Raw genomic sequence first — 15,707 nt, forward strand, 5'->3', positions numbered from 1 at the left:
AGAATAGATGTGCGCATTCATACCCTCTTTGCTTTCGTGGTGCATCAGACACTTTCTTACAGCACACTGCACTGCCAGGGTACTAGTGACAATTTTTACTATAATAAAAGCCGCATCTGTCTGTTCGTTCGTCCATCCGTCTGATCGTCTGTCCGTCTGACCGAAGCCGCGCTAAGAGCTTTAGGAAAAAAGGATTGCACTGGCATTGAACCTGGACATTTGATATCCAATCAAAGCCAAGCATGCTACCACTGCACCACTCGAGCACTTTGCAACATCCAAGAATATTTGTACTCATACTTATTACACATGACGATCTCTCTTGGCGCACGGGACTGCCAGCGTACTAGTAACAATAGAAATAGCAATTCTTAATTGGCAAAGATTAAGTGAGTTTTTGTCGGATCTCTAAAATTGCCTTTTCAATAAGATTCTTTATGAATTTAAACTATAGAGATCATGTGAGATCAATTTAAAATGTTGTTGTTATGCAGGAAAACAGAGCAAGAGAAATATGCAAGGGTCTGTTGAGAACGGAAGACTATGCACCAGGATTTATAAGGCTAGCCTTCCATGACTGTATAGGAGGGTGTAATGGCTGCATAGACCTACTTAACCCTTCCAATAAAGGTAACCCTCAACCATAATCTACTTTCTATTCCCTAGCAGCTCAATACTTTCTAAAATCATGGCTAGACAACTCCTATTTCTATATTTGGTGTATCTTTTCTAGCTCGGTAGATAGGTGTTCCAATATCGCTGTTTGTTGAACACTCACATGCTGTAAAACAAGAGCAAACTTCTCTTTACCTATTTTTTATATCTGTCATCTGGTTATCTGAGTTTTTGCTGTTACCAATCCACACATACATCGGTCCACTTGCCGATTCTTTCACTTTTCTATTGCTATCTCTTTTATATCTTTCATCATAGTAATATTTCTACTTGTCTAGAGAGTTCACCATAGCACTAATGCTAGGGTAATGTTAGGGAGCTTTTATTAGTACATCTTGCGTTTGACAGAGTCATAGAGCAATCATTTCGCGTGTGATTGTTAGCTTCACCCTTACTACGAAAATTATAGAATTATCGATTTTGGTAAAAAGAGCTCCAGCCCTGATACACATAAAAATCTTGCAGTATGATGTGAGCTTATTCTATGAACCTGGCTATTTGTGAGCTCTGTTATCATCATATACCTATAAGCCTAGTTTGTTTGTTTGTTTATTTTCATCTATAATATGACCACAAAAAATAATATGAAGAGTGTTTCTCACAGTATAAAAGGACAAGAGAAATAGAAAAAAATGTCACTCCAGGGAAGGTGATGATGAGGTCCCTGTGCGCAATAGCAAGGCTAATCAAGGCGCGGAACCTGAAAGTAGAGTCAGCAGATGTCTGACTAGTTAGTTTCGTCTAGTCTGGTTGTCTGGGGTAGCGCTTCAGTTCATTTTTGAAAGAATTAGCATTTACAATTTTACGCCGTGCAACCGGTAGTAGATTCCATAGCAATGACTCTTGATAATCCAAACAACATTGACCAGCTTTTGATTTAAACAATGGCATAAGAGTTTCCCTTTCTATCTGTTACATTTTTAGCTTCCCTCTTTTCTCTTCGGTAATTTCTCGCTTGTGTACTACTCAGGTCTGGATACTTATATGAAGCCCCTGAACCAGGCATGGAATATGAGAAGGGTTAGAGAATATATGAGCAGAGCAGACTTTTGGATTCTGTGCGCGAGAGAAGCTGTGTTGACTTCCTTTGCAGTCGCTCAGGAAGAGAGTGGTAAGCAAAAATTTGAGAAACTAGCTGTTTCTTACTACCAGTTTTATATCAAAGTAACAATGAGAAGAATGGACTCGTATCAACACATAGAATCAGGGCTATATCTACTGATCACATGTTTTGATAGGGATTATTGATTTATTGGTTTATCATTGACTGAAAGGGTGAGCTACTGACTATTCTGCTCCTATCAACACATATAGAATCAGGGCTATATCTACTGATCACTTGTTTTGATAGGATTATTGATTTATTGGTTAATTATTGACTAGCAGTAAGTCTGGCTATGCTCGGATCTCTTTCATTTTAACCAGATCACCCAGAGTGCGTGTTAAAGAGGCTGGTTCTCAGAAACCCGACAGAATTTTGAAATCAAATATCTTTGGCAATCTGGGGGAAAGCATGGAGTATCCGCCTGTGAGATTTGGATGAAATTAGTCAAAATATGTAGAACCTTTATGCAGACTAACAGACAGACACACATAATGACAAAGTGCAATTTATTAATATACATTATTAATAATTAAAGTAAATGAAGGCATCAAAAAGTTTGATGCATCAAATTCATCAAAAGATGCAAATGAATGCATTAAAAGTCGAAGGTTTTTAAAAAACTTGAGCAATTCTGTGCAGCCATTAGCAAAACGTTTACAAGTTTTTTTATAGTGAGAAGCTCAAATGGAACAAGTAATAACAAGGTTGTCATTGGTTGATATTATTTTTACTTCTATCTCGAGCTCACTTTTGTGTTCTCCTTTCAGAGCGTCTGAGACTTGAGGAAGCAAGGGAACAAGAGAGAAATGCCAGACTAACTCATGGTCTTCAACCACTTGAAGAAGCTGCCTACCCAAATACAAAAAGCCCTGTTCCTACTATACATATGAAGTTTGGGAGGGTTGACTGTCACCCTACTATTTCCAACCAGTCTTCTAGAAACCCCTTTCCTGATGCCAAGCATGGCCTTCAAGAGACTTTAACTTTTTTTCGAGACAACTTCGGTTTCACTACAAGGGAGAGTGTAGCATTGCTCGGTACGATCTTATTATGTACATCTCTGTAGACGTACTCTCGACTTTATCGTGTTTTTGCTTTTAAAACTCAGCATTAAGTCAGAGTTATGGTTGTCATAAACTTTAGAGACAACATTCAACATTACAATGTAACATTGTAATGTTACATACAAAAATAATATAATTTTAGAATAATGCTTATTCTTTACATAGCACGCAGTTATCCCAAAATAAAAAATGTTGTTGTGTACAGCTGCAAGCAAGGTATGTTACTTAAACAGTGCATGACTAAAGTAGAAACTTGCTGAACTTTTTAATTGTATAATTTTAAATAATTATACTGGTAAGCGCTTAGAACAAGTACATGAAATAATTGGAAATCGAATAAAGGCTTAACACTTAAGTAAACATAAAGAACATGTGTAGAATTAGAAATTTGGATCTCTAGAAAACAAGTTAGTAAACAAGTTAGTAAACAAGTTAGTAATATCTGAAAAACCAAAACTATTTACAGGTGCTCACACTCTTGGTGATGCAAAGGCCGAGTCATCAGGATTTGAAGGAACTTTCACTGATCATCAAGAGTGGCTAGACAATGAGTACTACAGAGATCTGATTGTAAAAGCTCAGGATTGGAAGCAGGTAGAGTGTGATCATGTTTAGTAACCAGCTCAATTGCTGCATTTCCCTTTCAGCCAAGCAAGAACTCCTCTATCAAAGATTGCAAGGCCTCCCAAAGCCTGCATTCAATTAGATGGGCAGAGTTTTGTAATACCATGAGAATTACAAAAAATCTTAAGCTCAAAAAAAATCTTAAATCGCGGGTTTTCTCATCTACATGTAGTTAAATATTGGGTTATCTAATATAGTAGATGTAACAAGTAGAAGTCAATTGTTATTGTAGGTTAACGCAAGACAGCTGAGCCCCTGGGAAGAACCAAGATGGCAGTGGACTAGACCAGCCCGAAATGGTAAACTGGACTTTGTGATGTTGAACTCTGATGTATGCCTCGTAAAGAATATGGATGTTGATGGTCAAGGAAGGTAACACTTTAATACCACTATTAATAACACAGCTGTGACGAATTTATGTGTCGGTTGAAGACTAGATTAGACTCCAACTTTTTGATTCATTGCTTTAGAGCACATGGGTGGGAGTTTTAGTGCTTTTGATCATGATGTATAGTGTCCATGGCTAAATCCAGAACCTGCTAAAAGTGAAATCCATTCACAGTATAAATAGTTACCAAATGCAGCTCTAAATATGAACTAGAGATGTATTTAGTCTCAACAACATATCTGTCAATAGTTATGAAGTAGTTCGTCCACAACAAGCTAGAAACTTGTTGTGACTAGTCAGTCGTACTAGCCAACTCTACAGTCGTACTAGCCAACTCTACAGTCATACTAGCCAACTCTACAGTAAAACTAGCCAACTCTACAGAAGAACTAGCCAACTCTACAGTCATACTAGCCAACTCTACAGTCGTACTAGCCAACTCTACAATAGAACTAGCCAACTCTACAGAAGAACTAGCTAACTCTTCAGTAGAATTAGCCAACTCTACAATAGAACTAGCTAACTCTACAGTCGTACTAGTCAACTCTACAGTCATACTAGCCAACTCTACAATAGAACTAGCCAACTCTACAGTAGAACTTGCTAACTATACAGTCGTACTAGCCAACTCTACAGTCGTACTAGGCAACTCTACAGTCATACTAGCCAACTCTACAGTAGAACTAGCCAACTCTGCAGTCATACTAGCCAACTCTACAGTAGAACTAGCCAACTCTACAGAAGAACTAGCCAACTTTACAGTAGAACTAGCCAACTCTACAATAGAACTAGCTAACTCTACAGTCATACTAGGCAACTCTACAGTCGTACTAGCCAACTCTACAGTAGAACTAGCCAACTTTACAGTAGAACTAGCCAACTCTACAGTCAGACTGACCGACTCTACAGTTAGACTGGCCGGCTCTATAATCAAACTAGTGTAGCTAACTCTACAATCTGACTATCCAAATTTAAAGAGCTTGTTATGACATCCATTTTTGTAGGGTCAATGCTACTTATCAGGAGATGAAGCCAGCCTATACTTATCCAATAGTGGAGGAGTTTGCTAGAGACAACTCCTTGTGGATTAGAGAGTTTTCAAGGGTAAAGTATATAGAATGTCTTCTTATTCAAAAGTACTCATGTGCAGTACAAGGATTTCTCTTGCATAAGGGATGTATGGAGTATGCATATAGAGTACAGGATGATATCAAAATTCTAACTGCGCACCCTTGACAATTGTAACAAAACTACAGTCACTGTCACATCTGTAGAGCAAGCCAAAACTGTTAAGTAGGCCTGGCCCATATGTTATGCAGATGAGCCTTTCCATTTCATATAATCAAGAATATACTTGTTTTCATTCAAAATTTTGCCCCGCAATACTTAAAGATTACCTTTGTGTAGGTTGTGTATGTATGGAGGATGCATATATTGTATAGTATGACAGTAAAATCTTAACTACGCACCCTTAATAATCATAATGAAACCGCATTTATTATTGGAATGAATAGAATGCAAGTCACAATTGTAAAATAAAACAAAGTGTTGAACAAGACACACCTGGTATGCAAGTCACATGCATACTATGAGTCACACCTGATATAAAGGTATTATAGCTCTTTTCCATTTCATATAATATAGAATACATTTATTTTTAGGCTATGTTCTAGTTATCAAGCATTTTTCTATCCATTATAGTAGCCTATTTGCTTTTTTTTAATTGCACCAGAATACAATGCTCATTTGACTAAACACGGACATTTTATACATTGTATTTATTTTATTTGTTTATTATTTACATGTACCCAACAATATATCTTATTCAACTTCAAATTTAATAAAATAATTCATAGAGAATAAAACACCTGGCACATATATACATAAACATATAAACAGGAAGTGTAAATCGCAATATGTGAAAATAAATGAATTCATTTTCTGTGAATAGCCGCATGTGATATTAGCATAAGGCTTGTATGATTAGCTACTTAAAGCCTTATCAATCAGTCAGACAAAAGGTTTAGTGATCTAATCAAGTGAAATATTTTATGTCTCTAGAATCTATGCAATAGAACTATGCAAAATGTATGCCATGCTTAAAAAGCTAGTTCTTCAATTATTCTTCCAATCTATAATGTTGTAGGTATTCAACAAAATGATAGACACACTCTGGCAAGGAGTTGTTCTGCATCGACCAAGAAGATGATAACTCCCTCTCATTCATGGTTGTTCCGAGTACAAAATATAACCAAGCCACATTCAAATATATAAAATATCATCAGCTTTAGCACGTTTCACTATTCCACTATTGATAGTAACACCTTTTACCTTTATCTCAAAGCATACCCGAACAGCTTAAAATCAAGAGCATACAATTGCTGTATTCCTAAGATAACTCGTCTGTTTACAGAATTCACATAGGCTTTGGTGAGATCCATTGGAAAACCTTTGGGCATGGCTGTGTTAAAATAGATCTTTAGAAATTGGTCTTTAGCCTCAGATCTCATGCTAGCTATATAATCATAAAGGTCGGCTCCTAGGCTCTCATATTTCACTGAAAATATAACATCATGGTAGGTTTATGATAATGCAGCCGTAAACATATTTATACACATTTGGGAGAACTTATGCTACTGATAGAAGCCAATGAAAATCTTTTGAAAGCAAGTGTAACAAGAAAAGTATAATTGCTATATTTTAATGCATTTCTCATCTAAGGCTAGCAACTCTTTGTGAAATAAGTACAGAATTGGTGCAAGGAAAAGTTACATTTACTTATCTAGTAACTAAGTAGAAATCGTTTGACCTGATGGGTGTGAGCATATCTGATGAATTGTGATGACTTACGTATGACCATATAAGGCACTGTGCACACTGAACATATAGTATTTATTGGAGATAGTTTCACATCCAGCTTGTGTAGACTGTGACTTCCGTTTGCATAGTGAAGGAGGCAACGCAGGAACCCCTCAAACTTTAGTTCCCCTGATAAAGTTTCTCTAAACTTTGCGCACTGAGTTCTGTATCCACGTCGTTGGACTATACTGTCATTATAAGCAGCGATTAGCCTTTGCCAGGGGTCCCGAACTATGATAATAGTGCTCTGAGGAGCGCTTGCAAGACGGTCCGGTCTCATAAGTGCGGAGCGTTTAAGGTTTAAAGCCAGCGCTCCAGAATGGACTGCCTGAAGGGTGGAGATGTTGTACATAGCCTTCAATTTTAGTGGTATTGATTCTATTTGCAACATTGAATGCTTGAACCACGTGCTAAAAACATAAGGTACTGGGCAATAGATTGTCTGTATGGCTTTGGAGTAGAGTAAAGTTTTGGGAGCTGCTATTGACGTCTTGTCCACGGCTCTGCAGTGGTTGCTTTTGAGTTGAAGACGATTCTCGAAGCGGTTTACATTTAGGCCAGAGTATCTCATGTGAGAGATGTCATATTTTTGGTGACTTTCTTGAGAAAAAAATACACTTGACAGTAAAATCATAAAAGTTATCACCACCAAGAACAATGTAATGATGCACTTGCAAAATTTGATGCACCTCATTCTAGAAGTTATTGTCTCGGTCTTGGAACAACCCTACAAGGATAAAAGTAGTATACTATCATCAAGTAGACATCAAGTTTAAAATTATGTAGCAACTCATTAAGCAGTACTTATCGGTGGTTCAACAAATAAGCAAAAGCATTCTCAGCGCTGCCGACCAGCTTTATCAAAAGCAGAGAAAACTGAATTGTAGGCAGCCCTTGAAATGAAACCAGATATTAAACATAAATTGGTTTATATACCAATAACAACAACAATACCAATAAAACCAGAGTTGTTTTTATTACAGTGCTAGTGAGAAACAGTTGGCTGTTATGCTCCTTGTAATGTTCTCATCGATTATTAGCTTGATACTTCTATGAATTTTTTATGATCAGTTAACCCTGTCTGTCGACAACGCCTGATGATGTTTGAAATACCTCTGACTCTTTTATTCGCAATTCTCTTGAGCAATGATAAATCGACTTTTCTTGCTTTCATAAACAAAGGTTAGGGCTCCTAAGCATAAGGTTCATTTAGCTTTTCAGCACTTATTATAAAAAGCAATGTTTAAATATTACAAAACGGTATTGATTGTAAACAATGTTCGCTTTAATTTTAAACTGCAGATTCAGTCACGGTTAATGTTAGTGGCGGGTTGTTATGAAATGTAATGGCTGCTGATTGACAAGCAGTGCTTTATGCATGGGACCATATATGGAGGAGGTGGGGATAGCAGACCACACAAAGCTAACCATCAAAAAGCCATTCTCACTTGCTTTAAATGGTATTTCAACTTTGCTCTCACCCACTCCAATTGAGCAGTTCTCTCAGCCAGTAGTTGCGGGTGATGAAGTGGGCCAGAGCTTGCATATTTTAAAAGTACGCCTCAAAGTGATAGCCGTGTTTACAAACGGCTAATTAATATCAGTTTAGGCAACTACTCCTTCTTTAGCAATTGAATTTTATTAGCAAGTTCAAGGTTAACAGCTTGGTGCTATCCTATTACCTACACTGATTGCTTTTGTAAAACGGTTTTAGTCTGAATCTGAAAATGGCTGCTATTCAATTTTGAGAGGGAGTTGAGAATTCAATTTCGCCAGGTTGTAATGTTATAAGCCATCGGTAAATGTTTACATAAATCGTTTTATGTATGCAGCTATGAGAGGCATCAAGTGGCACTCACTAACTAAATAGAAATTGTTCCATTATACAAGTTGGTTATGCGCCATCATGGGCAGCCTTCTTGAGAACTTTGGCGAGTGAAGTGCCAACTATGTATGAAATACTTTAGATGCACAGATTAATGGGAACACAATTGTGTGAGTTTCTCTGTGTTGGCCATGGCCTTGCTGATAATAGTACAACCTTTTACAAGTGAATACGGTAGTTCTAGTTAAATAATGCATTTCTAAAAACGGCTTACGAGTATATAGAATATTACACGTTGGTCCATTTGGCTTTACCTTTCACATTTGTCAGTGTATTCTTATTCAGATTGTAACTTACAATAAGTTTGCTAAAACTTGACTGTTCATCATTATGTAAATGTTGCTATTTGAAATCCGACCTTCGTTTACCTAAGTAGTCCGTAAATGTATCGAATTACGTTTTCTTTTGTACCATCAACGTTACTCCTAATGACAAACTCTCATTAATAATCCGTCTCCATACTTATTTCTTAGTCTTTCCTAACAATTTAGATATACATGTACACGTATTTTATTTTTTTGGTTATTTGCTACAGTTCTAATTGTATTGTAAAATTTTAATTATCATTTTAAAATTTAAACTACAACAGCTTAGCAGCATTTGATTTGAGTTCCCAATCTTGATGTTCCATGATTGATTATAACTTTGCATTATAAAAGTACATGTACCAGCGTTTCATGATTTTAAGCTTAGCCTAGCATTTGTGGTAATTCCGAAAGAAGCAAAGTTCGTAAACTCTATAAATATACCTTTCACATATACATATCAATGTATTATGTATATAAATCTATTTATATGTACACATGTACATATAAATATATTTTATTTATGTATATATATAAATATAATACGTATATAGTATACTATACATTTACGTCTGTATATATGTATATATAAATTATATGTATCTGGGCTTATACATATAATGTATAAGCTCATATATATTATTATTGTATAATTAAAATCCATAAATTAGCAATTTTTTAGCTAAATAAAGTTTTCTAATATTTGGTGAATACTTTTGAAAGTTTTCCATATATTGTTGTATGGCCTAATTTGAAAAAAAGACATTTCTATTTTTGAAATGAAATTATTGCCAATTATTGCCAATACTATATAGGCCTATATATATATATATACATATATATGTATATATATATACATATATATGTATATATATATATATATATATATATATATATATATATATATATATATATATATATATATATATATATGTATATATATATATGTATATATATATATATACATATATATATATATATATATATATATAGAAACCCTAAATGGCAAAAATATAGTAGCATTATTGTACATGAATAGTTTTGTTGGGTCTATTCACCATTGAACTTCAAGGTTCTGTGAAACTATATAGGCCTATATATATATATATATATATACATATATATGTATATATATATACATATATATGTATATATGTATATATATATATATATATATATATATATATATATGTATATATATATATGTATATATATATATATGTATATATATATACATATATATATATATATATATATATATATATATATATATATATATATATATATATATACATATATATATAGAAACCCTAAATGGCAAAAATATAGTAGCATTATTGTACATGAATAGTTTTGTTGGGTCTATTCACCATTGAACTTCAAGGTTCTGTGAATCATCAATTAATTATAAATTTTTAATTTGTTTAATGTATTGTAACAGGAAAGTAAGATGTTAAAACAATTCTTTCTCTAGTGAACATCACTCAGACATTGTTTCTAAGTGAATATATAAAATAACACTATGATATCTGTATTTTAAAGTGTAGGGAAAGCATTATGAAAGGCGAAGTGGTGCAAGTTGATGTTAGTGACAACTACCAAAAATTTCATCAGGATGAAACACAAGCTGCTCACTGGGCATACAACCAGGTTACATTGTTTACCTGTTGCACACGGACTGTAAATGAAATATATAGCGTTTGTTTTGTCAGTGACTACCTAAATCATGATAAGTATTCAGTTTATGTGTACATTGACAAGCTGATATCAATGATAAAATCTGAAAATGAACGCATAACTTCAATCTGCATGTTTTCAGATGGCTTGGCGGCACAGTTCAAAAACCGTTTTATGTTTGCTGATCTTCACTGGTTTAAAGTGGCCTAATGGCCTTAAGGTAGTATAATGTACAATATAAAGAGTAAATACCTGTTGGTAATTGGTAGTTGGTAACCTGTCTGTTCAAAACAGATCTGTCATGATTACCAACAGCTAATTACTCTCCATATTATACATAATGCTATACACTGTGCTATATATATACATATATATATATATTATACACATATATATATATATATATATATATATATATATATATATAGTAAAATGGTCTTTGGTCAGAAAATTGACTTGTATTTAACATTTAATAACATTTGCCATTCTAACTTTCAAACTACATATCATGAGAAAAGTTTCCAAACTTTGTCAAACAACTTTTAAACTCATATTTCCTCATACCGTATTATGAGGAAAATGTTTTGTGCAGGTCAAATAAATTAAAAAATAAAACGACTTTAAAAAGATTTAGATGTAAATGTGAAATAATTAGCAAGTAACAGCTAAATTAAGTTGGTTTTGCTACGGTAATGATAAAACTAATACGAGCTGAAAAAAACAAAATATAAATCCTGAATATGTAGAATTAATAATAACAATTCTTGCATAGAATTGTGTGTGCATAAAAAAGGTTATTGTTCCAACAGAGCCTATCCATCAAAACTTTGAATATGGAGACACTCCTACTTTACGGAGACTCTTCCCACGGAGGCAATGTAATTTTCCTTTGTAGATGTTCTTCTGTACATAGTAACTAAAGGTCATACAGATGCTCCTCTGTTCATAGTAACTAAAGTTCATACAGATACTCCTCTGTACATAGTAACTAAAGGTCATACAGATACTCCTCAGTACATAGTAACTAAAGGTCATACAGATGCTCCTCTGTACATAGTAACTAAAGGTCATACAGATGCTCCTCTGTACATAGTAACTAGAAGTCATACAGATACTCCTCTGTACATAGTAACTAAAGGTCATACAGATACTCCTCTGTACATAGTAACTAAAGGTCATACAGATGCTCCTCTGTTCATAGTAACTAAAGTTTATACAGATACTCCTCTGTACATAGTAACTAAAGGTCATAAAGATGCTCCTCTGTACATAGTAACTAAAGTTCATACAGATACTCCTCTGTACATAGTAACTAAAGGTCATACAGATGCTCCTCTGTACATAGTAACTAAAGGTCATACAGATACTCCTCTGTACATAGTAACTAAAGGTCATACAGATGCTCCTCTGTTCATAGTAACTAAAGTTCATACAGATACTCCTCTGTACATAGTAACTAAAGGTCATAAAGATGCTCCTCTGTACATAGTAACTAAAGTTCATACAGATACTCCTCTGTACATAGTAACTAAAGGTCATACAGATGCTCCTCTGTACATAGTAACTAAAGGTCATACAGATACTCCTCTGTACATAGTAACTAAAGGTCATACAGATACTCCTCAGTACATAGTAACTAAAGGTCATACATATGCTCCTCTGTACATAGTAACTAAAGGTCATACAGATGCTCCTCTGTACATAGTAACTAAAGTTCATACAGGTACTCCTCTGTACATAGTAACTAAAGGTCATACAGATGCTCCTCTGTACATAGTAACTAAAGGTCATACAGATGCTCCTCTGTACATAGTAACTAAAGGTCATACAGATGCTCCTCTGTACATAGTAACTAAAGTTCATACAGGTACTCCTCTGTACATAGTAACTAAAGGTCATACAGATGCTCCTCTGTACATAGTAACTAAAGGTCATACAGATGCTCCTCTGTACATAGTAACTAAAGTTCATACAGGTACTCCTCTGTACATAGTAACTAAAGGTCATACAGATGCTCCTCTGTACATAGTAACTAAAGGTCATACAGATGCTCCTCTGTACATAGTAACTAAAGTTCATACAGGTACTCCTCTGTACATAGTAACTAAAGGTCATACAGATGCTCCTCTGTACATAGTAACTAAAGGTCATACAGATGCTCCTCTGTACATAGTAACTAAAGGTCATACAGATGCTCCTCTGTACATAGTAACTAAAGTTCATACAGGTACTCCTCTGTACATAGTAACTAAAGGTCATACAGATGCTCCTCTGTACATAGTAACTAAAGTTCATACAGGTACTCCTCTGTACATAGTAACTAAAGGTCATACAGATGATCCATTGTACCTGGTAATGTAACTATTAACCAGATCTTCTGCGCAATCAATAGCTTTACTCTTAATATGAAGAAAAACGATTTAAAATCGCCGTGCACTTGTAGCTGTATTAGTTATCAATCTTTAGTACGAGGGACTTGAAAACACATAATCTGTCTTCTGATTATCCCTATCTTAGAATCATTGTTAGAGCAGTTTGCAATAGTTCAATCCTCGTTTAAATTTTAATGTTATCTTTTACGCAACAGATTATTCAGGTTTAATGCCCTACATTTGTTGTAAGGTTCATGATTGTCATGTCGTAGGTAATTTATTGCAAACTTTATACAGAAATATCAGAAACTTTGGTGCATGCACATATACTATGCATAGTACAATAGATGAGCAAACTATGCAAACATAATTCGGCAATGAGCTAACAGTGAATAATACCATGGCAGCCACTCAACAGTATTGACAGATATTAGCTGACAGAATTGCTACATCAGATTCTAATAAAATTTATTGTATTTCATTGTATCAAGCTTCAAATTTAGGTAAAGCTCTACCTAAATTAATGTATGATAGCCTCTTACCATTCTTCAACTTTTACACAGTTATCTTAGCTTTTAATTTAAGGTATCCAAATCTATGAAACTATGATATTTTGACTCAGTTTCAACTTTTGTGCCTGATCTAGAGAAAGGTACCTGCAGATCAGCTGCTTTGTAGTTGCAATAGTCACGAGATGATGAGTAGCATTTCACAAGAAAGAGACATGATTTACCTACCAGCAGAATAGAGCGAATGCATTCACTTATGCGTTATGTCACCAAATTGCAAAGCAAATCAAGTGGCATACAAATAATGGTCGCGTCTTGCAGCGATAGTAAATAATGAGATCGGAAAACAATATCTGTGCAAATATTGTTTCGTTGCATTTATTCAAATTAAGTGCAGTTCAGCAGCAGCTGAAAGAAAGTTGTAGAAATAGAATCTGATGAGCAAGAAACTAGGGCAAAATATAAAAACTTTTTTTAAAAAAAATTAACTAACATTTAAAAGGTTAAACTAGGCATAAAAATAAAATGTTGCTGAAAATAGGTTTTTTTTAAAAGCAACAATATGCTAATGGTTTTCTTTCAGTAGTAGTCATAATCTCAGGCCAATTGTATTGCTTATGGGTTATTAGTCAGTTTATCTTACTGGTTATTAGTCAGCCTTTGATTGGTCTTACGAGTCATAGTAGAATGAAATCAAATATCCGGTACTCTATAATTAGCATATTTAAGTTTGAGTTAGTCCTATACGCAGTAGTTAGGCTAATATTTCTCTCACAACCTGATAGACATAGTATTCAGTATAAGTATGCCAACATACTCTGTCTTAACCATTGTGTTGCTAAAAGCATGCAACTTGATAAAAAATAAAAAGCTTAAAAATGGAAAAAAATGCTGAGCAAACACTTTATGGTCAAATTTTCACCACTCGCTTGAGTAGCTACCAGAAAGCTCACGTACTACAGCTTCAAACTTCGAATCGCTGTGAGAAAGGAACTTCAACGATACCAACGTAGCACGAGTAATATTATTCTGTAAAGTTATGTGAAGATCAGAATCTGAAAAAATGTCTCAAACATTTTGCCCTAAAACATTACTATTATGTTCAGCAAATCCTTCAGAAACATTTTTGTATTAACTTGTTCTCTGTCTCCTGTCGTTTAAAACAAATCAAGCCCCATATATTTTGCATAATCTTCCAACAGCTTTTGTTGGCTCCATTGAGTGCAAGTTCTGAGTTTTTTAACCTACCCTAGAAAGAATAAAAGAATACAGTACCTGTTCAAGCCATGTCAGTGCTCACTTACTACTTGTGAGAATCAGAGGTACTGTCTGCATCAATATCTTAAACACTGATGTTGTGGGCATTCAGTAATGACAGCCGTGATGGTGCCTATTCATGGAGCCGTTAGAGCTATTAACCTCTATAGAATTATGCAAGATACTCAATGTCAAAGTTTACTTCTAATATAACAATGGTATGCTACACATGTCTTCTTAGCCTTTCAGGTGAGCTGTCAATTTTACCTGCAAGGTTGGGAGTCTGCTATTCTGACTGGCTGCTCTACTTGTGAAGAATAACCATGTTTAATATGGGTGACTTCTTTGAAAATTTACCTCACAAGATTTAAAGATCATACCACTTTTGTTATTTCCTTACAAAACTATGCTTAATTAGTTGTACCTTCATACTACGAGTACACTAAAGGCATGTCTGCCTAGTTTATGGCATACGTTGATCTCCTTGACCCACAGATAAGGTGACACAGCCCTTGCAATACATAGGATTGTCATATGTACATACTCATGAGAGTGACAATGGTGAAATAGTTCGTTGAAATAGAAAAAGATAAAACACACTTATCATTTGCAAGTTAGTCAATTCTAACTCTAACATTTTTTAGAACTCCCAAAACTGTAAATCTATAAAATGATGAGGGAGACAACTTCTTATTTGCCTTGTTAGTGACTCGTAAACCCAATCTAAGATGAGCACTTCAAATTTTTCATGAACCTTAAAGCAAATAAAACACTATTGTTTACGCCACAATCGAAGTGTTTGTTTTTCTACTCTTATTCAAGCAACTGTTAGAGATTATATTCCATCATTTGACTTTGGTTAGCGCCCTTGTCTGTTGATTTACTAGTCCTAGATTTTACCCAACTCCTACTGCTTTTCGGTGGTCAGATGACATACGTAGCTTGAGAAACTAACGAAACAGCTTGACCAACGACAGCAGTTGTATG

At 34.7% G+C, this 15,707-nt stretch overlaps 2 protein-coding genes across 2 annotated transcripts; one reads left to right on the plus strand and one right to left on the minus strand.

The window, feature by feature from the left end:
* The first annotated feature begins 488 nt into the window (after nt 1-488).
* LOC137390627 (uncharacterized) lies at nt 489-6,065 on the plus strand. The gene is made up of 8 exons (XM_068076956.1): nt 489-630; nt 1,646-1,786; nt 2,548-2,817; nt 3,311-3,438; nt 3,701-3,799; nt 4,153-4,796; nt 4,861-4,960; nt 6,003-6,065. Exons 1-8 carry the CDS (start codon nt 489-491, stop codon nt 6,063-6,065), a joined length of 1,587 nt encoding a protein of 528 aa, XP_067933057.1.
* On the minus strand, nt 5,603-13,717 carry LOC137410459 (carbohydrate sulfotransferase 9-like). The gene is made up of 3 exons (XM_068095875.1): nt 13,692-13,717; nt 6,707-7,442; nt 5,603-6,413 (listed from the first exon to the last, which is right to left on the minus strand). Exons 2-3 carry the CDS (start codon nt 7,407-7,409, stop codon nt 6,190-6,192), a joined length of 927 nt encoding a protein of 308 aa, XP_067951976.1. The 5' UTR covers nt 7,410-7,442; nt 13,692-13,717; the 3' UTR covers nt 5,603-6,189.
* Between the last annotated feature and the right edge of the window lie 1,990 nt (nt 13,718-15,707).

The sequence above is a fragment of the Watersipora subatra genome, chromosome 1 (assembly GCF_963576615.1).
Source record: "Watersipora subatra chromosome 1, tzWatSuba1.1, whole genome shotgun sequence".
NCBI lineage: Eukaryota > Metazoa > Bryozoa > Gymnolaemata > Cheilostomatida > Watersiporidae > Watersipora > Watersipora subatra.

What these genes read in the sequence shown, in the direction of transcription:
- LOC137410459 (XM_068095875.1), bottom strand. Translation starts at nt 7,409, where the DNA reads ATGAGGTGCATCAAATTTTGCAAGTGCATCATTACATTGTTCTTGGTG. An exon ending in AGTGCCTTATATGGTCATAC is followed by an intron (nt 6,414 to 6,706) that starts GTAAGTCATCAC and finishes TTATATTTTCAG; the next exon opens with TGAAATATGAGAGCCTAGGA.
- LOC137390627 (XM_068076956.1), top strand. Translation starts at nt 489, where the DNA reads ATGCAGGAAAACAGAGCAAGAGAAATATGCAAGGGTCTGTTGAGAACG. An exon ending in AGTCGCTCAGGAAGAGAGTG is followed by an intron (nt 1,787 to 2,547) that starts GTAAGCAAAAAT and finishes TTCTCCTTTCAG; the next exon opens with AGCGTCTGAGACTTGAGGAA. An exon ending in GGCTCTATAATCAAACTAGT is followed by an intron (nt 4,797 to 4,860) that starts GTAGCTAACTCT and finishes CCATTTTTGTAG; the next exon opens with GGTCAATGCTACTTATCAGG.